Raw genomic sequence first — 25663 nt, forward strand, 5'->3', positions numbered from 1 at the left:
CGTAACTCACTTGATGTACAACCATTTTATTCATAAGTAAACACTAATAAGATTTGTTAGCATTGTTTATTAATTAGGTCACAGAATATGTTAATATCTTTAGGTTTTTGGAATACCAGCTTCCACCATTAACGTAACACTACATTTCTGTGGTCAAGTGGACCTGCAGGATTGAGGGTTTTACTGTTTATTTTTAAGTTTCTTCGAAAGCAGTGAAGTTCATTGCTGTAGATAATGAGATGCTAATTCAGAGAGGAAATTTCTTTCACCACTTCACTTCACCACCTGGTGTAAACAGTATATCTGCAACTTTTTTTTGTCAGTAAAACCTCTTAGTGCAAATCTAAGTGATCACTAATCACTTTTTTCCCCAAGCAAGATTTAGTCTTTGCCTTTTTCTGTCAATTGATTACTCACCAAAACCCTGTACGTATCCTAGATGCTCGGCACCTGTAATATCGCAATGCCCTTACATTTAGCTTAGTGACATTGAGGGCAGCTGTTCTGGTCGTGAAGTGCCCAGGCCTGTGCCCACCCTAAGCAGATGCCTGTTCTTCCTCAGTGCTCAGAGGGACCAATTAGAAGTTATACAACTCCTGGCACAAAGAGCAGTCTGAATCAAGGAGGCATGAAGTAATGTATTTAAGGAGAGAGGGTCAGTAGTGTTTTCTCTGTCTTAAGAACACTTGCTTGGTTTCAAAAGCTATCGTTAAGAAAAACATCCTAACTTTTGCTTCAATTAAGATATCTGGCTCTTGCCAAACGCAGGTTTTCCAATTCAGTCAAATAAAAATGATGTAAATAGTGCGTGCAGTGAAGCATGCTAGTGGTAGCATTGTGATGTGGGGATGCGTTTCATAAAGAAGGCTAAGCAGAAAATCTCAGGATTCACGACGCTGATACACATGTGTCTCTTAAGCCTTATGGACATAATAATTGCAAAAAGGTGGTTTTAGCTAGTATTGACCCAGATGTCCAAATATATGTATACAATAAAACAAAATTTACCTTCTAATGTCAGACATGTTAGACAAGAATTAAATTAAATTGGATTTTATGTGTATTTGCAGTATTAACAAACAAATTTGTCTGATGTAAAATAAGTCATTTGGATAATATACAGTGAGAAAAATAACTGGCTGTTGCTTTAAAAGAGTGAAACAGTTTTCCTCCTAAATGACCTGAATAACTGCAGCAAATTTATTTTCAGTGTTGAACAAAAATCTTATTTGACCAGCTGTCGTGCAGTGCTAACTTAGTCTTAACTCATAACTACATGACGTGACAACACACCCAGTGCCATAGGATGATAAATGGTTCTGTTCAACTGTAAACCGGTCTTCAGTAGACAAATGATGAGTGTCAGGGTCTGTGAGAGTGCGTTCAGCTTCCACCGGACACTCGCGAACAGATCGGCGTGCGAGATACTGTACCTTGGTGTAAAAGTACAAGTCGGTGCAACAGGAGTATGAACGGACGTGTTAATCACACCACATGACATTGAAGCAGAGCTGTTAATAATGCTGTAGATAGGCCAGTCAGTTATGGAGTGACACGCTGTCAGTGGTCTAACTAAAGCAAGGTCTTTATATGTTCATTCACCTACTCTCACTGACTATTGGGTGACAGTGATGACTGACACAGTCACGCTGGAGCTGTTTGGCATCACCAGACATGAAACATAGTGACTCACTGCCGGGGCAGCACTCAAATCGCTCATCCCTCCTCAATTAGAGCTCCTCTCAGTCCACCAACTCTCATGCAATCCGTCCATCAGCATCAGGAGGCCCTCGGAGTCTCTTGTAGTGCCCTTTTTTTTTTTATTAAGCATCTTTCAAGGTTACTTCAGGAATTAAGTTAGAGCTTGATCGTCTAAAATGCCGCTACTGACCAAAATACACATTTGTTTTGTACACATTTATTTATTTATTTATTTATTTATTTATTTTATAATTGCACAGCTCTGACAAACAATACCGTTATATTAACGCACACATTTGGATATTTTATTCTCATCCAGTGATTTCTGTAGTAACATAATGTATGTAGGGAAAATAATGAACCGATTAAGAAAAAGTGTGTTACTTGGCAAAGAGAGACGTACAGAATGTGCCGAAAATATTCTGGAAGGAGATGTTTGTTTAACACTTTTTTGGAAAGAGTCTCCAACGGCAGGGATCTGTGCCAAGTTTTCCCAGACAATACACAGGACATCGCACTTTGGGATTTAATAATAATATGATCAGCTTACAGGAAGGAACTGAGACAACCTTCACCAGCATTAAATCCAACACTTCAGGATGGGCTGTTTTAGGAAAATAATAATCATCATGTCGACTTAATTTTCATATAATCTCATCTAATCTCATCCTTTACATAAACATCAAATCTCGTCGGTCCTGATCACAGAAAAATCTAACTAAAAGCCAAACATAGATAACATTATTATTATTATTATTATTATTATTATTAACATCTATCCATAATTAAAAACGATGTACATAATGCCAATCGTGCCAGTGAAGCATGCTAGTGGTAGCATTATGAGGTGGGGATGCATTTGGTCAACAGGGACCGGGAAACTGGGCAGAAAATATCAGGATTCACAACGCACATGTGTCCCTTAAGACTTATGGACATCATAATTGCCAAAAGGTAGTTCTAGCGAGTATTGACCCAGGTGCCCAAATATCTGTGTACAATAAAACTAAATTTATGTATTCACTGGTAGCAAGAAGAATCTTGTTCTTACATTGTACCATTTGAACCACATACTCTACCCCAAACTCATCTGGGAGACACTACAGGGGTATATAAAAACAGAGGGAATGCCTTGTTATGGACAGCGGAATAAAGCATTTCCTCATAAAGCCTAGTGGTTAAGGTATTGGTCTACCGATCGGAAGGCTGTGAGTTCAATCCCAGGGCCACCAAGCTACCATTGCTGGGCCCCTGAGCAAGGCCTTTAACCCTCAATTGCTCAGTTGTATAAAATGAGATATAAATGTAAGTCGCTCTGGATAAGGGGGGTCTGCCAAATGCTGGAAATGTAAATGTAAACTAGTTAATGTGCCTTTTATACGATTGATGTGATTTCTGGGGTAATGTGTACTTTTTTGAGGACGTAGTCCCTCCTGTTTATATTGACTGAGAAAGCCTGGAGTTACAGTACACCTCGGTATGCAGATGTGATTGCTGAGCTACAGCAGTTGGTGTCGAGAATGCGGCTCAGACAGCTGCCCCATAACCCAGGCCCTGGCAATCATTTTTAGAATATGAATCAAATGTTGCTATTTAGTGTGACGGGGTAAAAAAAAATACTTGGGTGACTGACAATACCAGAGCCAACACACACTTCGCTTGGTGTCTCACGGCTTGCTCCCAGCCTATTTGCATCGTTGTTTTGCTCGTAAAGGTTCCGCCCTGCATCCGTAATTTGTTATTTCGACCCATGCCAGGCATTGGTGGTTTTAGCAAAGAGAATGCTTAATCGCAGTGCTGCTACCCCAGTGGGAATCAGAAAACCAGCCCCAAGGGGATTGTAGCAGGAGTAGGGGGTCTCTTGCTGTCAATAATAAGATTAATGATGTGACGGAGATGCCAGAGTAAAGAATGGGAGTGCAGTTAGCTGGAATTAGTTGTCAAATTTGCTGAGGGGATCCGAAAATGGGCGATAACACGATTTGATAATCCCTAAGCGGATACCACTTCTGCATGGTGTCACTTCTACCATGTCACAGCAGAGATGGAAGTGAGGGAGGGTTTCCAAAAGGACTGAAACGTGTTTAAGACGAGTATACCACTGCTGATCGAGCAACGTGAGCAGAAGCGTTTCAGCATGTTTCATCTGCTCCTGGTGAACAGAGTTTAACGTCGTTTCGAGTGCCGTCCCTCGTCACACCACAGCACACTTACACAAACTGCACCTCAGTGTTGTTGAACTCTCAGGTCTGATAGGTCAGAAAGTTAAAAACATTTAGCGTAACTATAAACGGATAAAAAGTACGACGGGTTTTGCTTTAATTATTACAAATATATATTTGTTCCAGTATAAGCAGATTACATTCGTTGGGACATGCTAAAGAGTAACAAGGGACAGTTAGACTTTATATATAGTTCTAGTTTATTTCAAAGATATCCTTCATTATAAATATCATACATTTCTCATGAAAAGGAATGCAGCAGGATTTCTGAAATCCCGATCTTGCGAGATGACAGGTTTTATGTATACTCATTGTTTTCACATAAAAGAGCAGAGAGCTAAGAAATCTAATTTATACAGGTGTCTGAAGTAGCTGAAGTCGTAGAGGGAATAAATAATAGCAGTATTATAAACATGTAGGCTTCGTATACATTATAATGGATTGATGCTTTATAATAATTTTGATCTCTTTCATGCATACATTAATTATACTCTTTCTTTCTTTCTTTCTTTCTTTCTTTCTTTCTTTCTTTCTTTCTTTCTTTCTTTCTTTCTAATAAACTTAACAAGCAAACAAATAAACAGTTAATGGATTCATTCAATTAATCGATTTGAAATGAAATATTAAAAATTAAGATCTGGTTAGAAAATATAATGCAGCTATCAACGAATGACTTTTTTATGTAGAAATGATGGTAACGACTAAGAATGACAAACTGTCCAGAGAACTACAGACATTTCACTTATAGTAAGTGCTTTATATATTATATATATTTTTAAATATTACAAAGAGCCTTACGTCGACTGTCTTACGTTGACATTGACCGTGGACCAAATTTGCACGACTCCTGAATGAGTGAATCGTAATGTCCAGTGGCGGCTTCCTAAAAATAGAGTTAATGTTTTTCTTTGTGTCATATTGTCTTTTATTTTCCGTCTGTTTTCGACAGTTCCTGTAGGACTGTAGGAGCTTTTTTACAGCAAGAGGTCAGTCAGAAAAATAGCATGGGAAACAGTGTGAAAAAAGTGTGTGTGTGTGTGTGTCGGAGAGAGAGAGGAATAGATAAAGGTGGGAGTGCACAGCACTGGTTGGAGCTGGTGTAAGCTGAGTAAATAATCGGCAGTGCGTTTCGGCTCACAGTCGAGTCTGGGTTGTCAGCGGGCGATGAATGAGTCCCCTGGCCTGATTGTAAAGCCCAGCAGGTTGTGTTGGTTGAGTGAGTTTGTACCGAGTGGGGTCTCAATCTTCCCCTTAATAGGCCACTGACAGATCCCTGCCACACACATACACAGGCACACACACATGCAAGCACACACACATAAATAAAAAGGTCTTGACAGGGAGCACTGCTTTAGTTTTGGCACATCGTGCTCAACATGGTAGCGACGTTCTGCAGCACTGTCATTAAACAGTAGGTAAGGTAGAACAGTGTTGTGAATAACTCCATAAGGGGTTCGATGTGTAAGGAACGAGCTCACTGACAAGCAAAATTTGTCATCCCCAGGGACGCTCAAATAGCTCTGACTGCAATACAGATGGGTGCTGTGTGAAAAAGTGACTTCAAGCCAACTAAGTAATCCTACAAGCTCACATGTTCACGCATACAGTACATTCCAGCTTCTGGTTGCATCTGCCCCCTGCCCACACACATGCGCACACACACACACACACACACACACACACACACACACACACACACACACACATTTGCCTTAAGGTCCAGTTGTATGCTGCCCAACTGAAACTATAAATCACTGTGCAGCACATATGAAACAGACTGTCCTTGCAATCTCATGGACACACACACACACACACACACACACACAAACACAATGTGTGTAAACGTTTGTAGAAGATAGCTTCTGTTGCAGATTCTAAAATTTTGTGTGGTACTACTGAGGTTTGATGTGTCTGGACACATTTGTTGTATTAACTGGGCAAAAGACAAACTTATTGCCTCTTTGAGATGCATTGCTTTATTTCCACAATATTTTTGCAATATTTATTATTCATTATGAAGTCTACTTTTCTTTACACATCATGGAGTGAGAACTCGGTTGGTACAACACTATTCTGCTTTATTACACTTGCTTTATAAACAGATTCAGTAGAACGATTTGTGTTGTGCTGGCAGTGCCATGACCCTGACATTAATGCAGTGGAATTGGGGAACATGCAGTGAAAATCAGTCACAACTGTTCTCCTGATCTGTACAATTAATTCTCAGGCAGTCCGTCCGTCCGTCACAGTCAGTCCGTCCGTCTGTACGTCTCAGTCAGTCCGTCCGTCTGTACGTCTCAGTCAGTCCGTCCGTCTGTACTTCTCAGTCAGTCCGTCCGCCTGTACTTCTCAGTCAGTCCGCCTGTACTTCTCAGTCAGTTCGTCCGTCTGTACTTCTCAGTCAGTTCGTCCGTCTGTACTTCTCAGTCAGTTCGTCTGTCTGTACTTCTCAGGCAGTCCGTCCGTCCGTCACAGTCAGTCCGTCCGTCTGTACTTCTCAGTCAGTTCGTCCGTATGTACTTCTCAGTCAGTTCGTCCGTCTGTACGTCTCAGTCAGTTCGTCTGTCTGTACGTCTCAGTCAGTCCGTCTGTCTGTACGTCTCAGTCAGTCCGTCCGTCTGTACGTCTCAGTCAGTCCGTCCGCCTGTACGTCTCAGTCAGTCCGTCCGCCTGTACGTCTCAGTCAGTCCGTCCGCCTGTACGTCTCAGTCAGTCCGTCCGCCTGTACGTCTCAGTCAGTCCGTCCGTCTGTACGTCTCAGTCAGTCCGTCCGTCTGTACGTCTCAGTCAGTCCGTCCGTCTGTACGTCTCAGTCAGTCCGTCCGTCTGTACGTCTCAGTCAGTCCGTCGGTTTGTCCGTCTGTCGGTTTGTCCGTTTGTACGTCTCATTCGGTCCATTCGCCCACCTGTCTGTCTCAGTCAGGCTTTCTCAGTCAGTCGGTCTTCCAGGGTGTTTTCCTGAAAATCAGGTGTATTCCATAATAAATGAATGAATAATTCATACATGGAAATGTAATTAACTTAGTGTGTTGGCATCTATCAGTAGAATTGGAATAAAATCTTTAAATGCAATTTTCTTTGCTGTGCTTGTGATTTCAGATACTTGCTATCGAAAAAAAAAAACAGGGAAGTTTAAATTTTACCATGTGAAGGGTTTTCCCAAGCCACAGGATGATCTGAAACAACAGTGGGATAAATATGTAAGCATGAACAGCATATTTTATAAATTTAAACTTTAATATCAATACATTTTATTGTCATAGTGTAGTTGTTACAGATATTAAATAAGAAAAGAAAAATACAATTACATTAATGTGCTTTATATTATGCCAATACACCCTTCATCTACAGAGAGTAATAATAATAAATAATAAATAAAATCAAGAGCTGTAAACAGTTTGTATTGTCATAAAGTGGCATAGTGGGAGATATTGCGTATTAAATGCCATAAATTATTAACATAATATACAGATAAAGTGCTTGAGTTAATGTTCACATCAAACCTCTGAATGGGGAATAAATGTGATCTCTGGCCTGGTTGCTGGTAGCAGATGATTTGAGTGTTGTAGAAAATGCTGATCTAGGATTTTAACACAAAACAAAATTCAGAGTTTACACGTAATGGTGCAAAGAAATGAAACGCATCCGGTTGGTGGCAGTTCTGCAGGGAGAACTGGCTTATTGATGAGAGAGGTCAGAGCGGAACGGCCCGACCTGATCAAGCTGATTCAAATAATCACTCTTTATAGACATGGTGAGCAGAAATGCATCACAGATGGCACAATACATCGAACCTTGAGGTGGATGAGGTACGACAACAGAAGACGCATCAGGGTTCGGTGTGCTTGACAGATAAGAACAGCGATATGAGATTAAAGTGGACACAGTGTCACAGAAACCGAGGAGTTAAAGATGATGACTGGTCTGATAAATCATCTGCTGTTACATCCTAATGGTGGTGTCAGAATTAAGTTTTAACAGCATGCATCCATGGATCTGACCTGCCTTCGCAACCATTTAGGCTACTGGTGGTGGTGTGCTGATGTGGGGAATATTTTCCTGGTCTTGGTTCACAGCCTGATGATCATCTGCTGCGTGATTCCCTTTTTGGCCTCAATTTACTCATCTTATAATGGCTATTCTGTCAACATGGACCAGGCTCTGAAAGGAAAGTGTGCAAAACCTTGTGACATTTACAATTTGGGCATTTATATGTTGGGAAATCGGGATGCCTGTGTAGTATCGTGTTGACCTGTTGCTGTACGCTTGCTGTCTCCGACTTGGAAATGCTGTAAGCTAATGAAATAATATACACACCTCTTGTAAATTCCTTTCTCAAATCCCGAAATGCAGGCAGATACTATCTCTGAGCAAGTCCTACTGCTGAAAGGTGTATAAAAGAGAATCTGAGAAAATAAATGATCTTGCAGGACAGGACCAGTGGGTTGGGGACTTACTGAACACTGCCAGACATCGCTCCCAGGGCAAAGGATACATGTTTCTTCAGGAGCCATCGGATCATATACGAATAAAACAGATGTGACAGATAAATTTGGCATTATGCTGTAATCTAATCGTGGTTTGGTCCGGGCATGTTACAGAAGATCTCTGTTAACACTGGAAGGACAGATCCCATTTGGTGTTGAATGCAATTTGCAAACACCTCAATAAGGCATAGCATGATAGTCATGGCATGGCATGACCCCTAGATCTAGCAGCTACCAGTAGCTGAGGTGTAAAAGGGTAAATGTTAATGTGCTGGAGTGGTGACGCTAGACAGGAGGACTGAATATTGGCCCATGAGACATGATTGAATTCCAGAGCTGCCGCAAGTTATGAGGCAGCATTTAGCGTGTAGCGGCTACAGACGAGCTAGTAATTGGTGTTTTTGTTTTATCTTTAAAAAAGCGCTGTGCTGTGCCAGCTATCGGAATCTGTAGAAATGTGTCCATTGCACAGGAATAAGCATGAAGGATAGTTTTCTGATAAATACCCATCAGGCAACCCAGTTTGGAAAGCCCCAGTAAAGGGGGTTGTGATTAGCAGTAAGGACACTCAAGCCAGTGTGTCACTGATGTCAGGGAAGGTCAGGATACTGTTGTGAGACTTGAGTTGATCCAAAATAACAACATGTGGAGGGCTGGAAAGTGGACACACTTGGAGAGAGTAGGAAAGTGGACACACTTGGAGAGAGTAGGAAAGTGGACACACTTGGAGAGAGTAGGAAAGTGGACACACTTGGAGAGAGTAGGAAAGTGGACACACTTGGAGAGAGTAGGAAAGTGGACACACTTGGAGAGAGTAGGAAAGTGGACGCACTTGGAGAGAGTAGGAACGTGGACGCACTTGGAGAGAGTAGGAACGTGGACGCACTTGGAGAGAGTAGGAAAGTGGACGCACTTGGAGAGAGTAGGAACGTGGACGCACTTGGAGAGAGTAGGAACGTGGACGCACTTGGAGAGAGTAGGAACGTGGACGCACTTGGAGAGAGTAGGAACGTGGACGCACTTGGAGAGAGTAGGAACGTGGACGCACTTGGATATCTCCAAGTGCGTCCACGTTCCTACTCTCTCCAAGTGCGTCCACTTTCCTACTCTCTCCAACTCTCTCTTTCCTACTCTCTCCACGTTCCTACTCCAGAGAGTAGGAACGTGGACGCACTTGGAGAGAGTAGGAACGTGGACGCACTTGGAGAGAGTAGGAACGTGGACGCACTTGGAGAGAGTAGGAACGTGGACGCACTTGGAGAGAGTAGGAACGTGGACGCACTAGGAAAGTGGACGTTCCAGAAGAGTAGGAAAGACATAGTGTGAGAGAAGGAAAGTTCATCTTTAGTAAGCCATACAACACGTCTAAAGACATTGCCACGGAGTCATTCCTTCCATATTAGTAATTAATGTTATTTATAATTTCTACAACTGTTAAATTCTTAAATGTGATTGGTAAGAAAGTGTTGATTAACTTTCCATAATCACATTTTTATATTCATTTGCTTGGTTTTCATTTAGTTTTCATTTCTATAGTAGCAGTTTCTGTACCATGTGTACGGCAGGTGAAAGGGTCGTATACAACATGCGAGTACAATAACAAGTGTTTTGTCTCAATATTAATATTTTTTTTTTAAATAATCTAAGCTAGTTAAAAAAAAATAATTTCAGTATTTTTAAGTTTTATATTTGACAGATTTTCACCAGTTAACTCTACAGCTTGTATAGGATGCTTATGGATTTAGATTTAACATTTTAGGTAGTCTTTGTCATTTTATTTGCTATTTAAGTTTCTTCAACATTATACAGTGAGTTGGCTGCATTAATAAAAAAAACAGCAACGTGAGAATGTTCGCCAGGTTTAGCAATTTCGATCCATTCCAAAAAAAAAAAAGATGTCTTCTCTAGATTTACAATAGTTTTATGTATGTAAATTATTGTTGTTGTTGTTGTTGTTAGTAGTAGTATTGTATTTTATTTGTTTGTTTGTTTGTTTGTTTGTTTGTTTGTTTGTTTGTTTGTTTTGTTACAGCCAGTGATTGAGAGTTGGCCGTTATTGTTTGTTTTTCTACTGTATCTATTAGCTGGTGTATAGCTGGAGAGTCAGGTTGTAGCTCCTTATCATGTTCCTCTGTTTCTCCTGGATATTTCTCCTCATAGCCGGCCTCAGTTTCTCTGCTCACTCATTAGAGAGACAAAGAGTTGTCTGAGACACTAAGGAAAATAGGAAGCAAAGGTTTTTGTGTGTGTACATGCCTGCCTGCGTGTGTGTATGTGTGTTACGAGGAAGAGGAAATAATGGCTTTGTTAGATTTTACTGTGCACTATAATAGAGCATGGTGTTTATTACATGGCACTTCCTTAGCCAAGCTGCTTAACCCTACGGAGACAGGCCTTGCTTATAATCCAGGCATCACCCCCATTATGGCGTAGTAAAAGCTTTTGCGGAAAATGAAATGCTATTAAAAAGTGTTGAATAGCATTTTTTTTTTTTTTTTTTTTTTTTTTTACAGAATTCTTAAAGTTCCATAAGTAATTCCATTCTCCCGCTGACTTGTCTAACATGCTAAATGGTAGCTGGCAGGAATAAATCTTTGGGCTTTTTAGCGTTGGTGTGAAAAGGCAGTGTGCAGGAGCCGCCATGCAGAGTCCATCTTTTACTCAGCCCTCATGCATGCATGTCACCTCTGCCCAGCCACCCATAAAGCAGCATGATGGATAAATGAAGGGATACAGAAATAAATAAAAGCCACACTTATTCTCTCCCTTCGCCTTCTCCTTCCGTCTCTTCTCTGATGGATATGTGAAAAGATATAATGAACGAGGCTTAAAGAGAAAGGAGAGGAGCGAAGGGGGGCGGGGGGAGGCGAGAGAGACGGAGGATATGATTTATTAGGCTGATAAAAATTCATCCTTTGTTATTCCTTCATTTTTACATGTGCAGCTTATTAGGGAGCGCACCTGCCACTGAAGGGAGTTTGTCAGAGAGGATGCTTGACTCTGCAGCGTGTGAGCAGGCAGGAGTACTGAGTTTTATGGAGTTAGAGGTACCGACTGACTCGATCTCTGCTCGTCACTATTAAAACAGTTGGCCGTGTTTGATCTCGGGTACTTTTCCAGCTCACGTATAAAAGTACAGCAGATTTGTGCGGTGGCCTGGGAAAACACTTCCTATTATTTTATTTATTTATTTTCTTCACTTATTGGATATATATATATATATATATATATATATATATATATATATATATATATATATATATATATATATATATATATATAACTATATCTAGTATAGGTTGCGTCACTGTACCAGCCTCTACAGTATAACCTACTCTACATATGGAAAAACAACATTGTTGATTAATGGTAAAGAATTACTAATGAGTCTTAAATAAGAAAGAAGTTCTCACATTGACTATCAGCATCATCCACATCAGCCGTTGTCTCATCACTTCCTCAGCAGATCTCTGATTTGGAGGCAAATAAGGAATTCATCTGTTTAAATGACTAAATGTCTTGTTTAGGTTTGTTTTTTTAAAAACTTTATACACTTTTGTCTTTACAGAATATGTAAGCCCTCTTTATTGTTTTAATGATGATATGGTTAGGCAGGAGCATCCGATAGTGTCTGATTACTATCTAATTTATCTATATTTAAATCGTGAGTCAAAGACTGGCATTTTTTTATTTATTTTTTTAACCACTGTGTTTGTTAACCTGATACCAAGGAAAGATTAGAACCCAGCCAAATGAAAATAGTATTTGGTTAAATAGATTTATGGTTTATTACATTACAAATGTCAGAGAAAATTCCTGGCAGAAAACGTAAATTCTGGACTGTGTCTGTTCAACATGTTGATGCCAACTGAAAAAAAAAAAGTCATTAGAATTACTTGATACAAATATCAGTTTGTCACAACCGGAAGCGGAAGGAGACAGACCCGTATGCAGGATAGCTTCAAAGGAAAGGGGTTTAATAAATAATAAAGACGATAACAAAAGCAATACAAATGAAGACACTTAAAGACTAGACATGACGAGGGGTAAACGTAACTAATGATGCCGCGCTGCACTCGGCAACGCGGCCCACTTAAATATAAAAAGACACGATGACACAATAAGGATCAGGTGTGAAGACAGGGCGGGGCAGACACGTGACGAAGAAGATAAACAAAAACAGCACATGGCCAAAAGTCTGGGTTGAGTCCTGACACAGTTCCATGTGATTTACATTATTGCAAATAATTTTTTTTTTCACTTCTTGCGTGATTCCGTCACATATTTCCCAGACCCTGAATAAATCGATCGATCTCCACGTCCCTGCCTGAGCAGAACCCATATTACTACCAGTAAAGCTACGTGAATTAGAAGTATAAGATTTGTATAATCAACGATTTAATAAGGAATGTTAAGTTTTTTGGAAACTGTATGTGGCATGTTCTCTTAAATCTGACTGTTTTTATTTTATAAAAATATAATATCAATTTCATGATGCATTACACGCAAAAACGCTTTTTTATGGCTACGTGGATATCGTAATGTTTTTGTACTTTTATTTTTAAAAAATTGTCCGATTCCAATCTGACCGGAAGCAGCCGACGTGGTGGTAAAAGTTGACGTAATCAACTTTGTATTTGTAATTGAGTACTTGACGTAATCCATACATACATTTTATATATATATATATATATATATATATATATATATATATATATATATATATATATATATATATATATATATATATTATATTACAGTATTTTCACAACTTTCAGTGTTTTGTTTATTTGTTCATGTATTTGTCCAAATTCAAATTTTAAGTTTGCAATTCTAATTCATTTTTTGTCTCTTTGCGAAGTTTCATTTCATAATGAAAACAAAAATAAAACGCAGGTTTATTTTTGAATATAATCGAAACGCATTCAGTCATCATTAAGTGTTATTTTGTCCTATCGCCTGCTTCGGTGTCGTGAGCTCTGAGTTGTAAATATTCTCCTGTGCTTTTATCTGTTCTTCCACAGACCCGTTCTCTCTCCCGGTACAGAATCCGGCATCTCAAAGGGTCATTAAAACCCGCTACAAGATCGACACACGCAGGACACACCCCCAGCACCACAACCCCGCCCTCTCTTACAGAGTCAAGAGAGTCCAGTCAGCAAGGTAAGGTGCATTTTAATCAGTTGTGGACCGCTATATACAGACCTCACCGTTTCCTTTCAGTCACACTAGCACCACTGGTCCACTAATGTTTTCTACAGAATTATTTTTAATGACTTTTATTCTGCCATAAAAAATAAATGGGGTGTGAGTGTGTGTCCTTCAGCCCACATGCAATCTTAGTCCACCATAACCAATTACAGGCCTGATTAAAGCCTCTCTGTTGACATTCTGCATTTTTTTTTTTTTTTAACAGACTCTAGGAAGGCACATAATAAAACATTAACTAACTGGCTGGCCTTAATAACACTGCGTGATATAAGCACCTCATCACCACTAATATTATGACAGGTGGAAGGCGCTGCTCGTCACAGTAATCTATTACTCACACCGTAAACATGCTGCTATGATACACTCCATGCCCATGTGGGAATAAATGGCTTTTTTTTTTTAAATAATAGCTTTTAATGGACACAGTCTGCTCAGGATGAGTTTATAACACTGTTATTGTGCTCTATGAAAGGCTTCACGTACTGTAATTAAGTGGAATCACAGAGTCGTTAGTTTCCACGATGTTTCATATACGGTTCGAGAGTCAGTGGGTTCTATTTCTCTATTTCTCTTTGCAGTTCGAATAAGTAGAGAGTGAAACATCTGAATAGATATTTATGCCATTTTTTTTATTTTTACACTGGTCAGGATATCCAGTTTGATATAAATTATGTCATGTTTAATTTTGTTCTGGAAAAAACAAAAAACAAAATTGATGTTTGTTGAAATTAGTTGAAATTAGATTGATTTATACTACAGAGCTTTTGGATTCGTAATCCTGATTGGTCAGAAGGAACAGATTAAATTTATTAAACATTTATTTGTCATCTGAGAAACAAATCACAGGTCTGTATGTGGAAGTTATACTGTACCTACACCTACACCAGGGCACGTATAACAGACAGGACACTAACTGTAGATGTGGTTAAGAGTTTTCTGTTCGGAGATGATGCTTATTTTCCAATTTTGGAGTCTTTATTGCTTCGTAAAGGTCCAGAAATAGCTGAAAACGTACAAATGTACGTTTTCAGGACAGAGAAACTTTGCGGATTCTTGGGGACATGACGAATTATAGATTTTTTTGTCTTATGTCCTATCCTACTTTATTCATACTACCTTGTTATTAATGATGTGAGACATAACATAGCATAAACAGACATCCCTTCTTCAGTTCTCTCTCTCTCTCTCTCTCTCTCTCTCTCTCTCTCAAATGTAACTCGTCACTTTACCATGAAACTAGGAAGCCTAAACACTTCACAAATAAGACTTCAAACAAACAAACAAAAGAATACAATTATACATTTTTCTTTATAAAAATCTGTTTATTATTAGATTAGGTTATGTTGAGTGTCTACTGTAGAAGTCCCTGTGAACGAGCTAGTGCTAGAGAAACAATACGATACAACAAAAATCGTGCATTAATATTTACTCGTCACAGCCGGATCTACTTTCAGAGCCATACTGTTATACCGATATAATGCACTTCTTCTAGACAGATCAAATTGGAGCATTTAATTTTAATTCTTTATTTTAATGACCGTGGCTTGCACAATTAATATGTGAAACAACTTCGTACGAAAAAGTCGACATTTGAAAATAGGACATACTGAGATCATAGGGGTTCAATTGAGGTATCGGTTTATATCCAAGTGCAATTCGATTGTTTCCTTTTCAAATCATATTGACAATAAGCTTCTTTCTATGTGTCCTTCTGAACGCAGGCTTGCAAAAACTTAGGACTTACCACAAGCCACCATAAATTACTAGTTTTTCGTATCGTCGATTCTTCCGGCTTTGGTTTTCTGCACGCTGCCCTCGATAGGAAGGTTTGCTGAATATAATGGTAAATAGGATAAATAATCATCTTACCAAGAAAGTACTAGCTGGCAACACCACCACACAGGACAGAAACCCACCAATCAGAACATAACCCCAGTCTGACACTAGTGACTGTGGGAAATCACATTTGCTTAATGGCATGAATGAATCAGTCTTCCGCACGGGTGTAAATATTTTACACCCAGTGTTATCTACAGAGAAAAGATGATCTCTACAGTAAATTATTCTCCCCCATCACACCCCACCCCACCCCATCCTACCCAGACGCACCCATGTAGAAAAGAGAGGCTGTATGTCGTGTATTACAGCTTAAGAGCATTGCTCACATTTTAATGAAATGCTTATTATTTTCTTTCTTTCGTAACCGCTTAGTCTATTATCCGTCCTCTTTTTGTTGTTGTTGTTGCTCATAGACACTTATTTTTCTTTGTTTTGAGATTCAAGCAGTTCTGTGTATCTGTGCTTACTTGGATAGTCAGATATTGCATGCTTGAATGCAATCCTGCTAGAAAAAGTGTTAGTTTGTTAGAGAGCTTTATCAGGATAAGGAAAAGGAGGTGATGGAGTAGATTAAATAGGGAGGACAGAGGGGCTTTTGACTGGATATGAAGGTCTGGGCTCGTATTCATAAAGATTCTCATAGCTCCCAATTTAGCTTAAAAATTTGACTGTGATTGGTTGTCAAAAAAAATAAATAGGCTCAGACATACAAATTTTTTGAGATACGAGCTGTGATTCGACTAAATTGTTGCCTTGAGAAACAAGCAACGTTTTGAGATACGAGCATTCGAGCCGCCGCCGCTGAAACAAAGATCCCCAACAACCACGTGTGCTCTGTTTCCCCCACCTCAGCTTCCCGCGTCTCACTCGGTTAAAGCCGCCTTTCCACTGCACATGACAAACGACGGCCGATAAACCGAAAGTCATTCATTTCCTATGGAGAGTCGCAAAGGCGCTGTGTGATATGCCGACCGGACAGGTCTTTATTAAAACAACCGTCAGATGTTAGTGAGGAAAGAGTGACAAAAAAGGCAAAAACAAATGAAGAGAAAAATGATGAAGAAAATTAAGCAAAATGAATGTAAAGAAAACAGAAATTGTAGCATTTAAGTTCAGATAAGTTAAGAGAATTTCAGTTAAGTTCATTTGTTTTAGTGAAGTTTAGTTAAGTTCCATTTAAGTGTAAAGTAGCATTAAGAGTGTACAGTAGCGAGTAAGTGAACGAAAGTGAAAGTGTAATTCCTCCTAACTCCTCCGCCTGTTTACTCCTCCCTCAACCTCCGTGCGCATCTTCCGTAAATTAAAACCAGTTTATTTTTTTAACATTGTCTTTTATTACTGTATGTTTTTATACAATATTGGTCATTTATAAATACAGGTATTGTACATTTTTCATATTCAAAACACAAACAAAACAACTGGAGTGGAATTTTGCAAGCTGGAACGGATTAATGGGATTTCAATTAATCTAAATGGGGTAAAATTGCTTTGAGATACGAGAATGAATTAAACTCGTATCTCGAGGTATTACTGTATATGTATATATATTTCAATTATATTAGAGATGCGCTACCATATGTACAAACGTAATAAATGTAAACATCTCTGACACAGTGCTGAAATGTCTTATATCATTCCGTCATTTCTGTTTCAGACATGGTAGCATATCTCTAAATGCCATAGCGTAAACACATCGGCTATAGACACATTTGACAGCTGGTTTGGTGAAGCCAGTTCTCCACAAGTGATTACCACAGATGAACTTCCTATAAAATAAAAATTGGATTGTCAGTTTGTTGGCTGTACTCTGAGGTTGCCTATTCTGCTTCATGTACAGTGCAGGATGACAATATTGCAGGACGACAGATATAGGGTGCATAGAGACAGATCAGAGCATGACTTGTTTCATGAACATGATGGAATACTGAGGGTTCACGTCTCCGTCAGCTTCCAAGGTCGTGAATCAGTGTGTAGTCTAGAACTCTGGCTCACTACACGTCAGGACACAGATGAGTTTGTTTCCGATGACGTTCTAATTCACTCATTTGTTACTGTAAAAACCCCAAAATATAAAATATTCATATTTTATTGCTGTAATTTTATGTGTTTCTGCATCGGTGCTTAATTAAAGATTGTTGACTAAAATCATGAAGAACTTAAAATTCATTATATATAGTTAAAGGTAAGTAATCCTTCGAGAGCTAGAACAACGATGAGGATTTGTAGACGAAGTTGGTTGAGAATTTGTCAGCCGTTTTTTGGAAATATTCTGAAATATATTACTTATTGATCACGTATTGAGTCCCGATGCTCTCTGGTTTTTGTGGTGCATTGTCGGATCACCAAAGTAACATTGCACTGGAAGGATTTCGTGATAGAGACAAAAAGCTGACCACCTGAGCAGTGCTCTGACTTCTGAACTCCTGAGACACTTTGACTCCCCAAAAGAATTTCTGTACCTATATCCACAGAAAACTTGTAGAATTAGTCGGAACAGTAGACATCTTGTTATGGGAGTAATTATGAGAGAAGTAACTTTTTTTTCTTGAATTTATTCAAATATATTTTCCTGTGGTGAAATGCAGAGATAATCTGTTTACTAAAAAAACACTCAATTCAAGTCAAGTCACTTTTATTATCACATCACCACAGCACATGTGCCTTGGGGAGTGAAATTCTTAGGAGCCAACTCCGGGAATGACAGAACAGTTATGCAGATAAAGATATAGATAATGAGTTGGCATGTGAAAATGTACAATTTGCTCATACATATAGTCAGTGCAATATGTGTGTACACAATATGTACAATTAACAAACAGATATGGAATCAACCAATGAACATGTGCAATATGCTCATAAATATAGTCAGTACACACAGTGTACTATTGGGCATCCTTACAGTAGCACTACACATTATATGCAATATGTACTTATATGTGTAAATATATGTAAATATATTATATATAAAATACTATAAGGTGCAAAACAGATTGTACAGGTACAGAAGTGACATGGATGTGCATCGGATGGTATCTAGTGGTAACAGATGGATCATGGCATTAAATGCAGTGTGTATGTATAGTCCAGTGTGTATAATGAAGTGTGTATGTATAGTCCTGTGTGTATAATGAAGTGTGTATGTATAGTCCTGTGTGTATAATGAAGTGTGTATGTATAGTCCTGTGTGTATAATGAAGTGTGTATGTATAGTCCTGTGTGTATAATGAAGTGTGTATGTATAGTCCTGTGTGTATAATGAAGTGTGTATGTATAGTCCTGTGTTGATAGGATGTATTAGTGACTCAAAACTGAAGCCAAAAGGGCAGTTGTTAAGGCAAGAAGTACCTGTGAAACACATTTTTCATTTTTTTTTAATTTTTTTTATTATTTTACAATTATAAGAAAAAATTAGGAGACCTGATTAAATATTCAGTTCTTTATTAAATAATGTCAGCATGTCAATTTTTCATGTTGTTTTAATTTGTACCTTTAGATGAAAGTGATGTAATTACAAGTGAACAACAAGAATCACTTTTTTTTCACTTCTTAAACGAATAAATAAACAAAAATGAGTATTTCTACTGAGGAAAAAGTTATGACACCCTGTGTCCTAATAACTAGTGTTTCCTCATTAGGGTGAAATAACCTCAATGAGACGTTTCTTGTAGCCATCTGCTAGTTTCTGACATCGACTGGAGGAAAGTTTCCCAACTCTTCAATGCAGAATTCTTTCAGCTGTGTGATGTTTGAGGGGTTTCCTGCATGAAGAGTCTGTTTAAAATCACCACACAGGATCTCTGTAGGATTTAGATCTGTTCAGCCAGTCCTTGGTGGATTTACTGGTATGTTTTTGTCATGTTTAAAGGTCCAGTTGCACTTAAGCTTAAATTTTTTGACAGATGGTCTCACATGTTCCTCGAACACCTTCTAATACAATGAAGAATTCATAGTAGATACTATGATGATGAGCCGAACAGGTCCTGCTGCAGCAAAACATCCCCAATCCATAACACTTCCACCTCCATGTTTCACACTTGCTATGAGGTTCTTTTGCTGAAATGCTGTATTTGGTTTACATCAAACATGCCCTCTGTTATTGTGTCCAGATAATTCCGTTTCAGACTCATTTATCCAAAGCACATTATTCCGGAAGTCTTGGCCTTTGTCTCTGTGTTCTTTGGCAAACTTTAGTCTTGCCCTCATGTTTTTCTTGGACAGTTTCCTCCTTGCACACCTGCCATGATAATTAAAGTTGTGCAGTCTCTTTCTGGTTGTAGATTCATGCCCTTAAGGGCTTTTTACACCTGGTCACTTCATGTGTTTTCTCTGATCCGATAGCTATCTGATTTGTTAAAACCGTTCCATTTACATTAGGCCACATAAATGCGTCTCGGCGAATCGGATATCAATCCGATCTTTCTACTCCCGCCCAAAATGCAAATATATTTTACCTCATTTCCGGGCTAATTGAAATGGAACACGCTTTGGTGTGTGGGGTTGCTACAAAAAACAGCATTTACTGTTTGCTGCATTTTCGCTGGCGGCAGCAGGGCATTTTAAGACCCAACGAGACGCCTGGGTGAAAGATTGGAGCCAGCGCTGGTGGGAAAACATATTTGTCTCTGGTGCGATGCACGACTCGCGAGTCACCTGTGAGTGACGTATTCCGTTTGGGAGGAGTTTAGCGCTGACGTATGTGGCTTGAACATCCACATGCATTTACACCTGTCCAGTTTCATCTGAAATGCGTCCCAGACCTCCTCCTGAAGTGGTTTGAACCATCGGATTTATATCCGTCTCGAAACCGTTTCGGAGGGCATTTACACCTGGTCTTTTTACGATCGGATAGCTATCCAATCACAGAAAACGCATAAAGTGACCAGGTGTAAAAAACCTCCTTAGACATCAACTGTAACAAGAGCTTGCTGTAGGTCCCATGATGATATTTTAAGGTTTTGGAGACTTTAAGCATCGTGCAGTCTGCTCTTGTTGGCAGTTGTTTTAAACGTTTTCCACTTGCAAATGATTTCCGGACGGTGGAACGAATGATTACAAATTGTTTTGAGATCTTTTTATTATCCCTTACCAGACCTTTAAGCATCAACAATCTTCTTTCTGAAGGCCTCAGAGAGCTCTTTGCATCTCACCATGGTGATACTTCTCACTTCAACAATTAAGAGCAAACCAAACTAAATAGCTGAGGTTTTAATAAGACAAGCCTGCTTCAAAATGCTCTGTAACAATGTTCTAATCATTTGCACCTCATGTGATACACCTGTAGGTCATTTCAGCTAATTTATGTACAAATACATGTGACGGCTGTCCTATAAAACCTAAATAAAAAAACGGAGGATCATTTAAAATATTTTCATTTGGGTTTATTTGTTTTGTTTTTTTTATTACTTGAATCTTTTAATATTGTTCAAATGTCTACGTTTAACTATTTAAAGAAATTACAGGCTTTCATGGGGTGTCCTCTTTTTCCTGAATGACTGTATGTGTTCTGTGTGTGTGTGTGTGTGTGTGTGTGTGTGTGTGTGTGTGTGTGTGTGTGTGTGTGTGTGTGTGTGTGTGTGTGTGTGTGTGTGTGTGTGTGTAACAGATTGAGGACATTGCTATTATTAGGCTATTTTAACCGTACAGTTAATTAATGATGCACAACAGCAAAGAATGTTAAGAGCTAGCAGCCATTTAAGGCTGCACTGTTAAATTGGTGTAATAAATATGCAACTTATAAATCTGTAAATAATAATTTCATCATATTACCCATAGATCAGTTTTTAAAAGACATTCATATTTCTGAGTAAAATTGTCAATCGTGACACTGAAAGCATGCAGCACTGAAGCTCGTGTCCATCAGCAGAGGATTTACCAGGTCAAATATTGACCCAAGAGTTGAACAGCCATGTTTGATTCCTTCCTAGCACAGACCGAACAAAACCTTTATCCAAACTGGAGTCAAAAGTTTTTACTGTTTGTTTTTTCCCCGGTTAAAAATTATTTTCCTTGTTTATCCGACCTGTGTTAAAGAGACGGCGCATAGAGTTCGGCTTGAAAAAAACACCAGCGTATTCTTTGAAGAGCCTGATGATGTGTATTTCAATTAGTGCTGAGTATTTAATAGGCCCCCTGTGGTTTGGGCCAGATTTCAGTTCAAATCAAATGCATTTGGCTTCAGGATAAAAGTGCATTTAGGGTTGTTGGGGATTTTTTTTAGGGTTTTGGCTTGTACTTGGCTTCATTTGTTTAATTCAGATTTTGTGAGACAGTGCGCTTGTTTCTGCGTTGAGCATTGAGCTCTGGTGACTTATCACTCTTCATTTAGCTGCCTGCAATAAATATTGATTCATCAAGGGATTTTCAATTTGAACCGCTGTGACTCTGCGTGAAATATTACAAGAGAGGGAAATGAGCAGCAGAGGGAGAAGAGAAATGTATGGAGATGCTCCATGCGTAAAGGAAGCGTGTTCCATCTTTAAGCACGGACACACGTCAGTGCGGCTATAGTCACTCTGATCCAGTGCAATAGAATTTATATTTCACAGGTATATTTTGTGGCTGTGTAGAGTTTATATCAGAGTTTTGTGTATTTCTTTTTTTTTTTTTTAACCACTTTTGACTTCCTTGACCCCCTGTTAGTGCACACTCACACACACTACACTAAACAGGGACAGTGAAGTCCCCGGCCCTCAGCGCACTGACCCAGTATGTGTTAGGGAGAGTGGGAGTGTGCAGTCAGCAGTGAACGCTGCACAAGTGATTGAGTGTTTAGGGTGGCTGCGTGGGGGAGGAATGGCCCTCGTAAATCCTGACCACCACCAGAAAATAGATATAATCTCAACATTAACTACATTAATAGTAGCAGGAGTTGAATTAAGAAAGCCGTAAAGTATGGACGCGGAGGCATAAATTACACAAGCATGCACTCACACACACACGCACACACACACACACACACACGCACACACACAGAGCCTTTCTTTGTCTTGCTCTTTTGCCATTTCATCTCTGTCGCTTTGTGTTAAATTGCAGCTCATTCTCTCTCTTGGCACTATTTTGTAGATCAATTCTTGGACAAGTGTTTTCCAATCTGTTAATAACATCCAGATTGTGTTATTTATTTTTAAAATGAATCTCCGCTTAGCATTCTATGTGTATATATATATATATATATATATATATATATATATATATATATATATATATATATATATATATATATATATAAAATCTCACAATCTTGCACAGATAGTGCAAATAGTGCAGACTTTCTGTAGGTTTTGTGTCCTGAGAAAGTTTAACACTTAGAGGCACTTGCTTTTCTGTTGCAATCTTTGCACACACACACACACACACACACACGTATGTATGGAGTGTGGGTGGATTGGCTGGTGTGGCCCTCATCACGTTTAGTGCTCCTGTATTGATCAGTACAGGATGTGGGAGAGAGTTGGTAATAAACCCTGCATTTTTCTCTCTTCCAATTCTCTCCATCACCTCTGTATCCTTCTGTTCTGGTTATCTGCAGAGAACAAAGGCAAGCATTTAAGTACAAAGATGCAGAACTGGAGGATGGGACAAATATGCTGTACTGTAAATACATTATAATAGTATAGTATAATAGAAGGAAGAGCGAAAGGGTTAAAAACTTGCCGTGGGAAGCAAGGGGATCGTTTGTCCCTGGAAAATGGTCCTATTAAACCGCTTTAAACTCTAATTCATAATGTTTTTAGGCACATAGACAACCATACGCAGTTTGGCATGTAGTGAAATGCCAAATGTCTCATAAAAGCTCAAAAAGAATTTAATGAAAATACAATTTACCTATACAGGCAGGAAAGGGAAGTGTGTGTGTGTGAGCGTGAGCGTGAGTGTGAGTGTGTGAGCGTGAGTGTGAGTGTGTGAGCGAGAGTGTGTGTGTGAGCGAGAGTGTGAGTGTGTGAGCGAGAGTGTGTGTGTGAGCGAGAGTGTGTGTGTGAGCGAGAGTGTGTGTGTGAGCGAGAGTGTGTGTGTTTGCGAGAGTGTGTGTGTTTGCGAGAGTGTGTGTGTTTGCGAGAGTGTGTGAATATTACCCGAAGTTTGGGATCACTTGCAAGTTTTCCAAAGAAAAACCCATTTTTATCCATTACGAAAACATAAATTTAATATTATTTTTAAAGAAAGCTCTACATTTTCACACAGAGGCCTTTTATCAGCAGCCATCAGTCCTCTGTTTCAATCTCATGTTATGTTAAAGCTAATTGATTATTAGAAAACCCTTTTGCAATCGCGCTAACACAGCTGAAAACTGTTGTAGTGATTAAGGGAGCAATAAAAGCGGCCTTCTTTAGGTTAGTATCTGGAGCATCAGGAGTTGTGGGTTTGTTTACAGAGTCTTACTTACTTACTTACTTACTTTCTTTCTTTTCCTGGTGGGAACTTATCTTACCATGTTGAGAACTACTCACATAATAGAACGGTGGTTCTAACCAGAGCAGAAATAGAAGTGGGAGGCCCTGGTGTACAACTGGAAAACAAGGACATTTCCAAGGGATCACAAACTTTTGACTGGTAGTATATGTGCATGTATATAGTATACAGTAATACCTTGAGACACAAGTTTCATTTGTTCCGTGACCTTGCTCGTATCTCAATTTGCTCGTATCTCAATTTGCTCGTATCTCAATGCAATTTTCTCCATTTAAATGAATTGAAATCCCATTAATCCGTTCCAGCTCGCAAAATTCCACTCCATTTGTTTTGTTTGTTTTGAATATGAAAAATGTACAGTACCTGTATTTATAAATGACCAATATTGTATAAAAACATACAGTAATAAAAGACAATGTTAAAAAAATAAACTGGTTTTACTTTACGGAAGATGCGCACGGAGGTTGAGGGAGGAGTAAACAGGCGGAGGAGTTAGGAGGAATTACACTTTAGTTCACTTACTCGCTAATGTACACTCTTAATGCTACTTTACACTTAAATGGAACTTAACTAAACTTCACTAAAATTAATGAACTTAACTGAAATTCTCTTAACTTAATTGCTGCAATTTCTTTTTTCTTTACATTAATTTTGCTTAATTTTCTTCATCGCTTTTCTCTTCACTTGTGTTTCCTTTTTCATCACTCTTTCCTCACTAACATCTGATGGTCGTTTTAATAAAATAAATAAAGCGACTTGTAGTCGCACAAGTTAAACATTTTTTAACGGATCCAACACTCAAAACGGATCCGAAAATTACGGATCCGCAGATGGTCGGCACCTCTCCATAGGAAATGACTGACTTCCGGTTTATCGGCCGTCGTTTGTCGTGTGTAGTGGAAAGGCGAGAAGCTGAGTCGAGGGGAAACAGGGAACAGTATATGGGAAACATTTTGTTTCTGCGGCGGCTCGGATGCTCGTATCTCAAAAATTTGCTCGTATCTCAAGGCACAAAATTTGGTCAAATCACAGCTCGTATCTCAAAAAATTTGTATGTCAAAGCACTCGTATCTCGAGGTATCACTGTATATCCTTCCGAGATACAATGCTGTGGATGTATGGAAAGATTCTGTGCACCAATAAAGTGGATATGGTACTGTAGCTCAGTGGTTAAGGTGTTGGATCACTAGTTGGCGAGTGATGAGTTTAAATTCCAGGCTGTCACTCTTGGGCCCCTGAGCAAGGCCTTTAACCCTCAATTGCTCAGTTATATAAATGAGATAAATAAGACACCGTGGATAAGGGCATCTGCCAAATGTTGTAAATGTAAATGCAAAAAATGGCCAAAATCTGCCATTGCTGAGGAAAGCACAGTAACTGTGCATAGATTAAACAGTTAGAAACATTTCTGTTCCAGTTTCAGCGCTGTGTTGAGGTTAATCTTACATCAAATTACAACACATAGCATCAAACAACCAAGACCAGTCCTTGGCCTTAAAGATTGCATGAATTCTTTTGAAGATGCAGAATATCGTTTATTTCTTTTACTGTAAAAACATTGTAGGAAGGAATCAGGTGTGGAAGGATAACTAGGCATCCGGGACGAGCAAAGTATTTCATATAATATTCAGCGTCGTTTATAAATGTACGTACATTTTTAGACTCGTGGCTGAAACATTGGCCAACAACCTGCAGACTTGCTGGGTTTTGTTTTGTCTGTAAAATCAGGGAAGCAAAAGAGACACATTTCACCTGACTGGCTTCGGCATATGAAAAAATAAAAGGTACTAAGAG

At 39.0% G+C, this 25663-nt stretch overlaps 1 protein-coding gene across 1 annotated transcript in view; it reads left to right on the forward strand.

The window, feature by feature from the left end:
* zc3h3 (zinc finger CCCH-type containing 3) overlaps positions 1-25663 on the forward strand; it is a 78783-nt gene that overhangs the window by 25460 nt on the left and 27660 nt on the right. Inside the window, exon 4 of the mRNA XM_027155664.2 lies at positions 13435-13573. Coding sequence (XP_027011465.1) covers positions 13435-13573 — 139 coding nt within the window. The remainder of the gene's footprint in view (positions 1-13434; positions 13574-25663) is intronic.

This window comes from Tachysurus fulvidraco, chromosome 5 (assembly GCF_022655615.1).
Source record: "Tachysurus fulvidraco isolate hzauxx_2018 chromosome 5, HZAU_PFXX_2.0, whole genome shotgun sequence".
NCBI classification, from domain to species: domain Eukaryota; kingdom Metazoa; phylum Chordata; class Actinopteri; order Siluriformes; family Bagridae; genus Tachysurus; species Tachysurus fulvidraco.